This window comes from Bos mutus, chromosome 23 (genome assembly GCF_027580195.1).
Source record: "Bos mutus isolate GX-2022 chromosome 23, NWIPB_WYAK_1.1, whole genome shotgun sequence".
Lineage (NCBI taxonomy): Eukaryota > Metazoa > Chordata > Mammalia > Artiodactyla > Bovidae > Bos > Bos mutus.
Genome location: NC_091639.1, coordinates 24,098,202 through 24,112,712, shown reverse-complemented (window position 1 = coordinate 24,112,712; position 14,511 = coordinate 24,098,202). Strand labels below are relative to the sequence as shown.

The 14,511-nt window shown below is 37.3% G+C and overlaps 1 protein-coding gene across 1 annotated transcript in view; it reads left to right on the top strand.

Moving 5' to 3' along the window:
• TSBP1 (testis expressed basic protein 1) overlaps positions 1-14,511 on the top strand; it is a 153,526-nt gene that overhangs the window by 80,844 nt on the left and 58,171 nt on the right. The window contains exons 3-10 of the mRNA XM_070360966.1: positions 6,108-6,206; positions 7,573-7,605; positions 8,016-8,048; positions 9,122-9,154; positions 9,240-9,269; positions 9,362-9,382; positions 10,644-10,664; positions 12,418-12,438. Coding sequence (XP_070217067.1) covers positions 6,108-6,206; positions 7,573-7,605; positions 8,016-8,048; positions 9,122-9,154; positions 9,240-9,269; positions 9,362-9,382; positions 10,644-10,664; positions 12,418-12,438 — 291 coding nt within the window. The remainder of the gene's footprint in view (positions 1-6,107; positions 6,207-7,572; positions 7,606-8,015; positions 8,049-9,121; positions 9,155-9,239; positions 9,270-9,361; positions 9,383-10,643; positions 10,665-12,417; positions 12,439-14,511) is intronic.

Genomic DNA, 14,511 nt, shown 5'->3' with positions numbered 1-14,511 from the left:
GAGAAGGCAATGGCACCCCACTCCAGTACTCTTGCCTGGAAAACCTCATGGACGGAGGAGCCTGGTGGGCTGCAGTCCATGGGGTTGCGAAGAGTCAGACACGACTGAACGATTTTGCTTTCACTTTTCACTTTCATGCATTAGAGAAGGAAATGGCAACCCACTCCAGTGTTCTTTCCTGGAGAATCCCAGGGACAGGGGAGCCTGGTGGGCTGCCGTCTATGGGATCACACAGAGTTGGACATGACTGAAGCGACTTAGCAGCAGCAGCAGCAGCATGGCTTTTCCAGTAGTCATGTATGGATGTGAGAGTTGGATCATAAAGAAAGCTGAGAGCCAAAGAATTGATGTTTTTGAACTGTGGTTTTGAGAAGACTCGAGAGTCCCTTGGATTGCAAGAAGATCAAACCAATCAATCCTAAAGGAAATCAGTACTGATTATTCATTGGAAGGATTGATGTTGAAGCTGAAGCTCCAATTCTTTGCCCACCTGATGTGAAGAACTGACTCACTGGAAAATACCCTGATGCTGGGAAAGACTGAAGGCAGGAGGAAAAGGGAACAACAGAGGATGAGATGGTTGTATGGCATCACCAACTCAATGGACATGAGTTTGAGAAAGCACCAGGAGTTTGTTTTGGATAGGAAAGCCTGGCCTGCTGCAATCCATGGGACTGCAAAGAGATGGACACAACTGAGTGACTGAACTGACTGAACACCCTCTAGGTCAATCCAGTTGTTGAAAATGGAAAATTTTCATTCTTTTACACGGTTGAGTAATAGTCTACTGTATATATGTATACCACATCTTCATTATCCATCTGTCAATGAATAACAACTTAGATTGTCTCCATAGCTTAGTTTATTGTGAACAATGTTACAATGAACTTGAGTGCATATTCCATCTCGAATTACTGTTCAATCTCTGGGTTGGGACATGTCTCCTGCATTGGCAGGCAAGTTCTTTGCCACTGCACCCTCTGGGAAGGGCTGGCAATAGTAACATTAAATTTTCTCATCTCATCCAATGCCTAAAGTAAAGGACAAGTATGCCTTTAAGATGTAATCTTTGATTATCAATGTTAAGCAAACAAAGTGTACAGATCAAAGGTGACACTTGTTATTCATTATTGTACATTTCTTAAACTGCAAACTCTAACAAATCAAATCCATTGAAAGTTGCATATCTGAACTCTTTCTACATTATTTCTTTCTCCTTGTTAGTGTTTTAGAATTCCTTTTGTGTGTGGTCAGTTTTCTAAAATAGATCAAATGTTCCCCACACCCACTGGAAGTATACAAAGGGCCCATATGTAATTTTTTTAACATGTACACTACATCATATTGACAATAATAAGACATTTAGCACAGGGGTATATTAGTATTCTGCAGAGAAACAGAACAAATAAAGTATTAATATATCTAGAAAAAGAGATTTATTGTAAGGCATTGGCTCACAATTGTGACGGCTTGCAAGTCTGAAATCTTAGGGCTGGTGAGTAGGCTATAAGAGCACAAGAGAGTTGATATTGCAGTCTTGAGTTTGAAATCCACAGGGAAGGCCAAGCAAGTTGGAAACACAGGCAAAGTTTCTATGATGCATTCTTGAGGCATAATTCTTTTTTCTTTAGGAAATCTCAGCCTTTGCTTTTAAGGCCTTCAGCTAATTGGATGAGTCCCAGCCATATTATGAAGAATAACCTGCTTTACTTAAAGTCTTGTGATTGTAAATGTGTATCACATCTAAAATATACCTTCATAGCAACATCTAGACTACTCCTTGACCAAATAACTGGGCACATAGCCTGGCCAAGTTGATATATAACATTAACCATCACAAAAGGCGTTTAGGTTTGTTTGGTTTAGTTGAGTTTGGGTTCAGATTTATGATGGCAGGAGTAGTATAATGGTAATATCAAGGAACTATAATGTTTCTCCATTAGAATTTTTCTGCATTTTCACATTTAGGCTATGGTAAGATAGCTGCAATTCAGAAACCAGGCTGCTGAGATATTAAGCTATTTTGCAAAATGTTATGCAATCAAATTCTATATAATTCTATTATGGTATGCTATTAACATAGTCAAAATTATATGGTTAATATTTGTAGTTGACTATTGGATTTACAGTGGTTCTGATAACTTTGTGATATAACTAGAATTAATCTATGTCAGACCACCTGACCTGCTTATTGAGAAACCTATATGCAGGTCAGGAAGCAACAGTTAGAACTGGACATGGAACAACAGACTGGTTTTAAATAGGAAAAGGAGTATGTCAAGGCTGTATATTGTCACTCTGCTTATTTAACTTATATGCAGAGTACATCATGAGAAACGCTGGGCTGGAAGAAGCACAAGTTGGAATCAAGATTGCCAGGAGAAATATCAATCACCTCAGATATGCAGATGACACCACTGTTATGGCAGAAAGTGAAGAGGAACTAAAAAGCCTCTTGATGAAGGTGGAGAGTGAAAAAGTTGGCTTAAAGCTCAACATTCAGAAAACAAAGATCACGGCATCTGGTCCCATCACTTCATGGCAAATAGATGGGGAAATAGTGGAAACAGTGTCAGAGTTTATTTTGGGGGGCTCCAAAATCACTGCAGATGGTGATTGCAGCCATGAAATTAAAAGACGCTTACTCCTTGGAAGAAAAGCTATGACCAACCTAGATAGCATATTCAAAAGCAGAGACATTACTTTGCCAACAAATGTCCGTCTAGTCAAGGCTATGGTTTTTCCAGTGGTCATGTATGGATGTGAGAGTTGGACTATGAAGAAGGCTGAGCGCTGAAGAATTGATGCTTTTGAACTGTGGTGTTGGAGAAGACTCTTGAAAGTCCCTTGGACTGCAAGGAGATCCAACCAGTCCATTCTGAAGGAGATCAGCCCTGGGATTTCTTTGGAAGGAATGATGCTAAAGCTGAAACTCCAGTACTTTGGCCACCTCATGCGAAGAGCTGACTCATTGGAAAAGACTCTGATGCTGGGAGGGATTGGGGGCAGGAGGAGAAGGGGATGACAGAGGATGAGATGGCTGGATGGCATCACCGACTCGATGGACATGAGTTTGAGTGAACTCCGGGAGATGGTGATGGACAGGGAGGCCTGGCATGCTGCAATTCATGGGGTCGCAAAGAGTCGGACACGACTGAGCAACTGAACTGAATCTATGTCAATAGATGAGTCAAAATATGGAGTGATTATTTAAATACTAATCATTTAAATTTATATATGTAAAAATTTTAAATGACTCCTTCCTCATCAATCTAGGTCATCAAAAATAGGCTAAATAAGGATTTGAACTATCAAAGTCAATCTTAGAAGACAAAGTAGGTAGGTGGAGAATCCTATAACTGGAGAACATTACTCTCTTCCTCCTGCACCTCACTGCTTAGTCTAAAATATATCACCATGGACAGTAGGCCTCCAAAACTGAAATGAACTGTGGCTTTGTAAACAGAATATGGACTCTCGAGTCAGAAACTCTACTGTTTGCTGGTTGGGCAAACAGATGTCTCAGTCTTAAAGGATTTCATTGTGAAGGTTATTGGGGATCACATGTGTTGGTCCTTGGAAAGTATCTACTACAGAGCTATATTGAGGAAGGAAATGGCAACCCACTACAATATTCTTGCCTGTGAAATCTCATGGAGAAATGAGCCTGGCAGGCTACAGTCCATGGGGTTGCAAGTCAGGTATGACTTAGCAACTAAACCACCACAGAGCCTTATGGTTCCTAAACACTTAATAAAAGGGGGTTTTACTGCTCTCTTTGTCCTCCACAATGGCTTGTGAAATTCCATTCACTGGCTCATTCTTCCTCGCACCACAACCTCTTAGCTTTCCCTTACTACATTTAACTCCATTGACTCAGCTTCATGATTCACCTTTCATTTGTTTCAAGGAACCTAGAAATGTTTTTTGCTTTTAATCATCAAACATTTATTAAGTCCCTAACTGCCTCAAGAGTTATAAAGATGGATGAAACACAATCTCTGGTCTCAAAATCCCTGGAAAATTAGAAATTATCCCAGAGCCCAGACAGAGTAAGTTCCCTTCCAGTATCCTAAGTTTAAGATCCTCCAAAGTATTCTGATATCTTTACAGCCTCTTGGTTACCCTCTTCCTTTCCTCCTGCCTCTAAGTTCTAGTTATTTGTTATGACACACATTCCAGAACTTTCACAGGCCATACTCCTGTAGTCTGCTTAGGTCTGATCAACCTGAGCCACACGATTCCTCTGTGACTCTCTGCATCCTTGTTTACAAGGGCCTCCCCCACATCCAAGTTCATACTGCTCAGAAACAGTGAGCTTGGGGTGTTTATTTTATCTTGATCTCCCTCTGACAAAGAAATCCAGATGACACAGAACCCACTGAAGACAATACCTGGAACATGGCAGTCTTGGGTATGGACTGACCCCTTCTTTGAGGCCTCTTGACCCTACTGGCTCAGGAGTCTTCTCTTTGGGAACTTTAATACAACTGCTTTCCCTTCCTTGCCTGCTTTCTTTCTTTTTTTTTTTTAATTTTATTTTATTTTTAAACTTTACATAATTGTATTCAATATCCTTCCTTTCACTTTCATTGATTCCTCTGGAAGCCTGAGGAAAACAAACCCACATTCAACCTGTACAGTGAGTGCTGATTTCTCCTTCAGTTTCTAGAGTTGGAATTGGTCAAAGAAAATAGCTATTTTCTGGAGAAACAGGAAAATTCCTCAGTCTTTTATCTCACTGCCTGTAATATTGCTCACTTTATAATCTTCCTCAATTCTTCCTCTTATTTTCTTCAGGAAGAGAGAGGAGCATTTTCTTAGCGGTCTAACATAAGAACATTCCAGGCACGATTCAAGAGGCTTGATCCAATATCCTACGTGTTTATTCCTTCCTTTCCTAAGGATTATTTCATATCAGATATGAAATTGTTACTTTCATGATACAGGCCAAACTATTTGCTCTTCATTTTAGTGGTATATTAAGAGCAAATCTCTGAAGGTTATTTGGTAAGAGTATTTTCTCTTCTGACCTAATACCTAGAAGACTCAGCAAACATTTTCCTAATTTGCCCTAATTGGAGGTATATTGTTACATCTTGAGGGAAATTCACATATTGCTTTTTTGCAGTATCTTTAATCTTGGTGTAATTTTCTTAGCCCTTCGAAGTCTAGTTTTCTTCATCATTTTTCACAGTCATAGGCAGATTTATGGTTGGTTCTTTAATTCATTCCTTCCTCACATTCTTTCTCCCATCCTTCCTCATTCTTACCTTTGTTTTCTCTCTCTCTTTCCATCTTTCCTCCCTTTTTTTCCTTCTCCCAAAGCCTCCACAGTCTATGCTCTTCATAACCACAGCAATATAATCTTGTTAAGATTCTCTCTTTAGTGACACATAAACACACACTAAGGTTAGAAAGTCTCACTGTGCTCTCTCCTACTGACCACAGTAGCAACCCTCATAAATATCTATCTTATAATGAAGGACTTGGTAAGTGATGTTTGAGGGGTCTTTTTCAATAAGAAGTTTCTGTCCTCTGCTGTGACTTGCATTAGTATGAACTGAATGGCCTACAGTCAAATTTTTTGATCACCTATGAAAAAAATTTTGAGCATTCATTTCTTATATATGTATAATGCAAATTTTATGAACATACTACTCAACTAATACATAAAGAAAACAGAAAGTCTATAAAAATTTTTACAGACTTTAAAACAGAAAGTCTATAAAATTTTTTTAAGTTACATAAAATTAAAACTAATATTTCTTTCTAACATCCCAATGGATTTCTTCACATGCCACTGGCTGCGCTAACCATCTCTTGCCCACAGAGTAAGGAGTTCAATGAGGAGGAAATCTGTCAGATTTCCCACTCTAAACCAAGAGTACAAGCATCTGAGGGTCTTAGTATCTGACCAAAAAGACAAACAGAAAAGCCAAGAAATGGGAGGGAAAATATGTGGGGACAATAAGATGATGAAAAAGGAAGAACAGAGTTGAGGTAGCACAAAAGGGGGTGAAGGGGATATGTCTATCTGTACATAAGAGGTGCCCAGAAATTGTCTCTGATAATGACCATGTCTAAATAAACAGGCTACAGGTGAGTTTTCATTTCAGAAATAGTTTTGGCTGTTATCCTGACTCTACTGGGATTTGCCATTCTCGCTATTTTGTTAACAAGATGGACACGGCGCAAGCAAAATGGTGAGTAACAATGAATGAAAATGGAGATTCTCTATGAAAGCCACAGAGGTAGGAATGTCAAGATTCAGTCTGAGTTTTTTCCTATTTACCAGTTAGATAGAGACTTTGCCAGTATTCTGGAAATCCATTTCAATACATGTAATCTCTGACCTATTAGTGATTCCCCCTGTATCTCACATTACAGAAAGAAAGAAAAAAAAAAAGATCACATTGAGTTTAACAAGAGAAATAATATGAATAGTCTCAAAGAAAGTTATCTGAGCTCCAAGGGAAATTGCCTTAGTATACTAACACATATATATGGAATTTAGAAAGATGGTAACAATAACCTTGTGTACAAGACAGCAAAAGAGACACTGATGTATAGAACAGTCTTATGGATTCTGTGGGAGAGGGAGAGGGTGGGAAGATTTGGGAGAATGGCATTGAAACATGTAAAATATCATGTATGAAACGAGATGCCAGTCCAGGTTTGATGCACGATACTGGATGCTTGGGGCTAGAGCACTGGGATGATCCAGAGGGATGGTATGGGGAGGGAGGAGGGAGGAGGGTTCAGGATGGGGAACACATGTATACCTGTGGCGGATTCATTTTTATATTTGGCAAAACTAATACAAAAATTATGTAAAGTTTAAAAAAAAATAAAATTTAAAAAAGAAAGAAAAAAACAGAAGAGAGAAGGCACTACACTAGTAGATACCACTGGTTAATATTATATGGAAAGAATTCAATATTTTTAGTGATTAGGGAGCTGATAAGAAGAAACAAATATAGAGTAATAGTTGCCAGTGAAACAGAGATATGGCTTAGATCTACATTGACCTATTCCTGTGCCATGAGACATCTTCAGGAATTTTCTTAGCATCTTTCCCACTTCCTTCTAGTCAACTGCTGCTGCTGCTGAGTTGCTTCAGTCATGTCCGACTCTGTGCGACCCCATAGACAGCAGCCCACCAGGCTCCCCTGTCCCTGAGATTCTCCAGGCAAGAACACAGGAGTGGGTTGCCATTTCCTTCTCCAATGCATGAAAGTGAAAAGTGAAAATGAAGTCGCTCAGTCGTGTCCGACTCCACGACCCCATGGACTGCAGCCTACCAGGCTGCTCCGTCCATTGGATTTCACATCCCTGCTTATTTCTCATATTCAGTGCCTATAGGCTCTCAGAGAATAGTAAGTCATATGGAAGGATAAACAAAACAAGGCTGACTAGAGGCAAGGGAAAAAGGTAGAAACCAGTAATGCATAATGTCCAGACCATTTGGGGAGCAAAGAAACATGGTTTAGAGTGAGGAAAGTTGAAACAGGATAAAGAACACCTCTCACAAGTGGCTAATAGAAATATTTTTGCTTAATTCATCCACAGAAATTGATATCTCAAGATACAGTTCTGAGCAAAGTAAGTACTTATACCCATGAGAAAAATAAAGTAAGCATTTATGAAATTTCCATAAATCAGGGACCAAATCTGTCTTGTTTACCATTGCATAGTGCATAGTGCACCTTTCATAGTGCATCATTCCATGAACTGAACTAAGTTACTGGGAGAATTTCACCAAAAGGAAAAAGCAACTTTGAGACCCCTTTTGATTATTATTCAGCCCAGATAATATTAGGAAAATGGTGACTGGCATGGTCACTTAGCATACTCCTGCTACTTATGCACAGTCCTTAGTTCCTGCAAAGTAAATTAACTCCCCATAATTACCTGTTATCAGGAGTTCATGTCTACATTAGGTCTCAGAGTCTTAAAGCCCCACTAATTTTCAAGAAGCAAAATCATGGAGCACTCTTTCCTTTTTCTTCCAGGTGCTGGTCTGCTGGACTATGAGGATGACAGAGGTAAATAAACTAAGAAATACTAGAGAAAAACTAGGAAAGTGTTCCTGAGGGGATAAAATGGACTCATCTCCCTTTGAGCATGATTTATTACATAGCACATCTTTTGTTGTTATAATTTCCAACTGCCAAATCATCTCCTTCTGCATATACAAATACGTGAAAGATTGTGTATTTTTTTCTGAGAAAAGACAAATATGTTCCCTTCTTAAGACCACTAAAAGAATTCTTTCCAATTCCTGTTAATCCCAAGATCTTGGAAAGGTTAATTAACTTTTGAAATGAAACAATTACCTGGATGTGTAAAATGAGAATAAAATACATAATTCATGAGCTGTCATGAAGCAGCATACATGAGGATACTTTATAAGGTATAAAGTGTAAGAGATGAGCACAACTTATATTTTTATCTTCATATTAGAAGATAAAATTGATACACAAAGGGTTAAGATACTTATCCAAATTCACCTAGCAAAGGAAGGAGTTGAATAGTAAAGCCAATTTGTGGCCTTGAACTCAATATTCACACTCTTACATCATACTATCCAAAATTGATTTAAAACCAAAAAAGGGCTTATTTTATACTGAGTATTTATTATTATAAAGAGAGTTACATTCTGTCCCTCAAATCAGAACATGTGATCTGACATGAGTGATAAAATGAAATGATAAAGCTTATTTGAAATAAAACACTCAGAAATTCAATGATTCTAAGGAGATTATAAGACACACTCTACTTCTTTGTAAGGACACACAACACATACACACTACAAGCACATAGATTCACATCCCCAAGAGGAAAGAAAAGAGAAGGTAACTTGGTCACTTCGCTTGTCCCACATTTGGACTCTTGGCCCATTTCCCCTCTTCTTATCTCTATGATTCATCTGTCTTGACCAACAAGATTGAGGAGCAAAGGGCCCTGACAATTTCCTCTTTCTTTTCTGAAACAGAATCCAAAGAAAATGAGAATATCTGGGAAACTAGAAAAATCTCTTAGGAGCTAGATTGAAACTAATGATGAAACATTTCTTGATGGGTCGTTAGTTAACTTAATCTGTTTTTCCCCCCAAAAGATTTTTCTTCTCCAAGATCTAAAAGAGGAAGAGGTAAATAGATTTTCACCTAATAAGAAAATATTGTAGACATAGTTGTCAAGGTAGAATCTCATTATATTTTCCTCTTCTTTTTTAGGATTCTGGAATTTATACTCAACAGAAAGTGGTAAATAAATTAGATCCCAGCTTGCTAAGAAATTAATACAGAAATTGTTATGAGAAATTAAGAATCTTTATTTTTTTCCCTCAATCCTTTAGACATTTCATATGATAATCGAGGTAAGTCTATTTAGAGATTATGGTAAAATTAAAGGAAAATCTATACTTTTTTCCTCTTATACATGAAGGGCTATAAAACCTACCCATGTAAAAGATAAGAAACCAAAGTAACATATAGAAGATTGTGACATTCAGAAATGTTCACCTTCACACTGTGAGACACTTTTTCCCAAGTGCTATTCAATTCCTCGCCTATTTACTTCCTAATTGGTTTAACAAAAGTAATCTGAGTAACTCAGGAGAAATTCAGTATCTTAGAGCTCAGATATGCTAAATATTCAGTGAGCCTTTCTTAATATAAATGCTAAGAAACAAAGGAATAAACCCCTGAAAATTTATCACATTAGGGTATGATCTGTGCATGGAATGCACTGAATTTATTTTTAATATTATTAACTTCCATAGCAAATGTAGCATTTTCTATCTTTAAAATATCCATAGAACCATAAGAAACAAGTAGCATTAATGGAAAGCAGGGATTTTGTGTGTTTTAGTCTTAATTCACATTACAAAGACAACCAAGTATCTCCTCCAACAAATTAGCTCATATAAATGCTCATACAAATGAGCAAATCACTCATTTTCAGAAAAAGAGCTGGGAAAAAAATATATGCTGTCTTCACAGTTCTGGGTGGATCTTTAACTACTTTAGTAAAATAACAAATGATATCATTAAACAACATAATTTAAGTCACTTACAGAGTGCCAGTATTATTTATTTTTACATTTTCATGAAAACAACAGTGATAATATGACAAGTTTTTGTGTAATAGTGATAACACGTCAAGCTTTGTATGTCTCTGGAGCTTTTGTAGAAAGTCTATTTCTATGAAATCACTAAAAAACAAGTTTTAGATGAAAGGATATACATCCAATCACAATAAGCATATGCATATGGATTCATTATAATTTGCTATATCATCATTGAACTTGAATTTTCAATCAGCTGAGTAAATCTTTTCCACTTTTTCTCTTATTTGGCCTCAACTTATTTTATAGCTAATATGTACTGTTTTAGTGTTTCCATGTATATAGTTCATTATTTCTTCTCACTACACTTATTTATCTTAATTAACCTTTCCTGCCCTTCCCCCCACCTCCTTTGGGCTTGTTATTTGGCTCATAAACTAAGGCATAAAGAGATTTTGCCTTAGTTTCTTGCTTACTTGGCTACTAAGGGTGTTGATTAAGTAATCCTCCATAATAATATCAAAACTATAGAAACAATTCAAAATGACTTTTCTTTGTTTTGTGTTTTTAGAGGGATACAACAGAAATTACAGTGAGTATCCTCTTATTTCTCAACAAAAGTGTGTTTCCCGTTAAGTAACATTTCCCTAGGTTGTCAAAGGTTTGGGGAAAGAGAAATCCTATTGGTTTATATGACTACTAAGCATTAGACAAGGCCACCCAGTGCTGGTTTAGGATGATCTGTCAGTAACACATTTCCAAACTGACTGAAAGGAAAGAAAAAAAAAATTAGAGAAATGCTGAGGACCAGCCCCAGCTGATCCAGGGTATTCGAAGGAGAGACGGCCTAGGCGACTATTTATATGCTAATTAGAGATATAAAGAATAATAGAATGAAAGCTCAGTAGGAAAATTCAGTGGAGAAAAGAGGCTGACAAGCTTGGTTTCTGGGAGACCAATAAAACTTCAAGACAAGAAGTTTTTTCTCAAATAGCGGAAGGTGCCTCACCCTTTGAGTGGGTCTTAGCCCAGGCATAATTATACAGATGGAGACTCAGCTGGAAGTTAAAGGAAGAATGACATGGGAGACCAAGCGTTGGTCAGCAAGGCCCGTAGCTTTATTTTCAACAGGGGCTTATATACCCTAAGTTACACATAGAGGATAATAGGGATGCAAAGTCAGCAGTCTTTGATTCTTATCAAAAACCAGGGTTTCTTTCCTGCAAATTTATCGTATACAAATGGTTTAGGTGATTTACATCATCTTCTGGCCAGAAGGCCTACTAACATTTTATGACTCTTGACAAGGACTTATCAACAAAGACTTATTTTCTCTAAGAGTAATTATTTTAAGGTTTGGCGCCATATTCCAAAGATAAAATTGCATTCCTATAGGGCGGGTGTGTAATGGGTTTACAACAAAGGAAAGAATTTATTACCTTAAGGGTCTAAAGTTACTAAACACCAAGGCCACTACTTATTTTTTCTATATACCAACTATTAATTAATACATATTCAAGGATACAATTCAGGGGATGTGAAAACTTGGCAATAAGCATTGACTCATCAATGAAATCCTGTACTAGTCTTATTCTGACAGTTTCTAATTCTCTGAGAGGCTCTAAGCTATTTGAATATCTTAAGCTTCCTGAGCCTCTCGAGGCTGGGAGACTGTAACCAATCATATGCATAGCTGCAGGAGTCCAGGTAAACTTGTCAGGCGAGTTAGAGAGCCATCTGAGGGGTTTGGATTTAAACACTCCTAATTGCCCAGGAACTTTATTAATTGGAGCTGTAAGTTAACTGTCAGACAGAGCGAGATGGTGGTAGGGGACAGCCCCCAGTAAAGTCAGAGGTGAGAGCACAAAGCAATAAAGTAGGCAGACTCTGGTTTTTTGGGGGAAGATACTCGAGAATATCCGGGGAGACTCCCGAGGCTCAATCCCGCCTTTGCGTATGCCGAGCCTCCTTCCTCATGACCTTTGTCACGAGTGGAATGCCTCACCGGCTCCCGGCAGAGAAAGTGTTGAATGTGAGAAAAAGGAAGTGATAGAGATAAACAGGGAGAATAGAAAAAGAGACAGAAAGGAGAATAGAAAAAAATGCAAGCCACAAGTTTCATAGGAATAGCATCCATCTACTAAAACACAAAACCCTTTACAGAGATTGAAGGGATGAGAGATCTGCTGGACATGACTTCCAGTGCCCACCACCAAGTCAGTGGATCTCCCTCAGCCAGGGCTTCATCTCCTGAAAGGCTGCAATGACTGAAGCTAATAGGCAAAGGTTAGGGATCCAAATTCTGATGATTTGCCTCCTGTGTCCCTGTGTTGTTTGTGTTTTAGCACCATCAACCAGCTCCCTCGGTAAGTTCTTTGTGGCTTTCTTTCAATTCTACTGTCATCTGGTTTGCAAGTCCTGATGTTCCTGTATTTGATTTTTTCTTTCTCTTAAAGAAGTTTTAAAATTAAAAGACAAAAATAATCAACACTTGTAAACCCACACCCTAAATTTGATAACTGGTATTATTTTTGTCATAATTCTTAACTGTCAGGTAGAAATATTATGTCCCCATTTGTAGATCTATTCTACTCTCTCCTCTTCCCAAAGAGTTATAAGTGTATTATAAATCTTTTGTTTATTTTCACATATTTATATAATGTCTCTGTAACACTTAACAACATATAGTATTGTTTTGTATACGTTTTTTAAAATTTTACTAAAATGGCATCATTCTAAAACCATCATTACAACCTGCTTTTTTCCCAAAAAACATGGTAATTTTTAGATATATAGAAATCCAAATTATGCATTTTAATCATTGAATGATATTCTAACTTACAAATACACATTATTTTTATTTTTTCCCCTACTGATACATTCTTAATGTTTCCAATTTCTTCTGTCACAAATAATATTATAAAATGTCCTTCAGTAAGTGGAAAATAGTTTATTCAAGGTACCTACCCTGAAGTGAGATGAATGAATCACACTGTGTATGAACATTCATGTAAGTTAGGGACATTTTAAGTTTACTATTGTGTGAGTTCCATGGTAGTTACACATAGCAATATGTGCTATGTGTGAAACATAGCAAAACATATAAAAGTTTCCATTTCCCTGCATCAATTCAAACCTAGATTTTGTCATACTTTTACACTACTGCCACTTTGATAAGTTAAATTACTTTTTTACAGTCATAGATGTATATAAATGTTTGGGCGTTTTGGGGGTTTAGCATTGTTTGCTTCATCCTGTTCTTCTTTTACTTTGGCCCAAAGATAATCCTTTAGTGGTTCTTTAAGTCCCTGTGTATGTAAAAATTTTTCTAAGCCTTTGTATGACTGAAAATAGTTTTACTTCACCCTCAGCCTTAAACAAGAGTTAAGCTGAGTAAACAATTAGCAATTATTTTTTCTCACATTTTGAAGATTTATTCCATTGTCTTCTGGCATTTACTATTGCTGATAAGAATATGCTACTATTTTGATGACTGTATCTAAGTAAATATGGTTTTAAGATTTTATCCTTACAGTCTGCATTTTAATTTATACATATATTAATTAAATATATATTTATTTATATTTATATTGGCTTCCCCAGTGGCTCAGCAGCAAACCAATCACCTGCAATGTAGGAGCTGCATCTATCTAACAAAGTATAGTCTCTTCTTCTAAAATAACTGTCAAATATGTGTAAAGATTCTCCTCACAGCATCAGGTCTGGTAACATCTCTTTCATATTTCTCATTTGCATTAGTTAACTCCAGCTCCTATAATAGGTAAATCTTAGAATTTCAGTGATTCTATTCATAAAATCCCATTATTCTGTAGTATCAAATATGCCTGGTTCATGCTTAGCTCTTCTGTCAGCAATGACTTAAGCATTCAGGTTCATCTTATATCTTCACCATCTTTACCTTATGGCTTCTAAGTTTATCTTGCCTACCTTAAGTGAGAAGAGGGGGAAAAGCTTTTAGATCATGAGTGGGAGACTTTTATGGATAAGCCTGGATGTTGTCTCACACATCACTTCCAAATAATTGGCTAGAATTCAATCATATGGCTACACCTAATGGCAAGGGAATCTGGGGGCAATAGTCTAACCATGTTGTATTAATTTTCTATTGCTATTATAACAAAATGCCACAAATTTAATGGCTTAAAACAACACAAATTTATTATTTTATAGTTCTATAGATTAGAAATATGACATGTCTTACTTAACTAAAAATCAAGGTGTTAGCAAGGCTGTATTCTTTCTGGACAGAGAAGGCAATGGCAACCCACTCCAGTACTCTTGCCTGGAAAATCCCATGGACGGAGGAGCCTGGTAGGCTGCAGTCCATGGGGTCGCGAAGAGTTGGACATGACTGAGCGACTTCACTTTCACTTTTCACTCTCATGCACTGGAGAAGGAAATGGCCACCCACTCCAGTG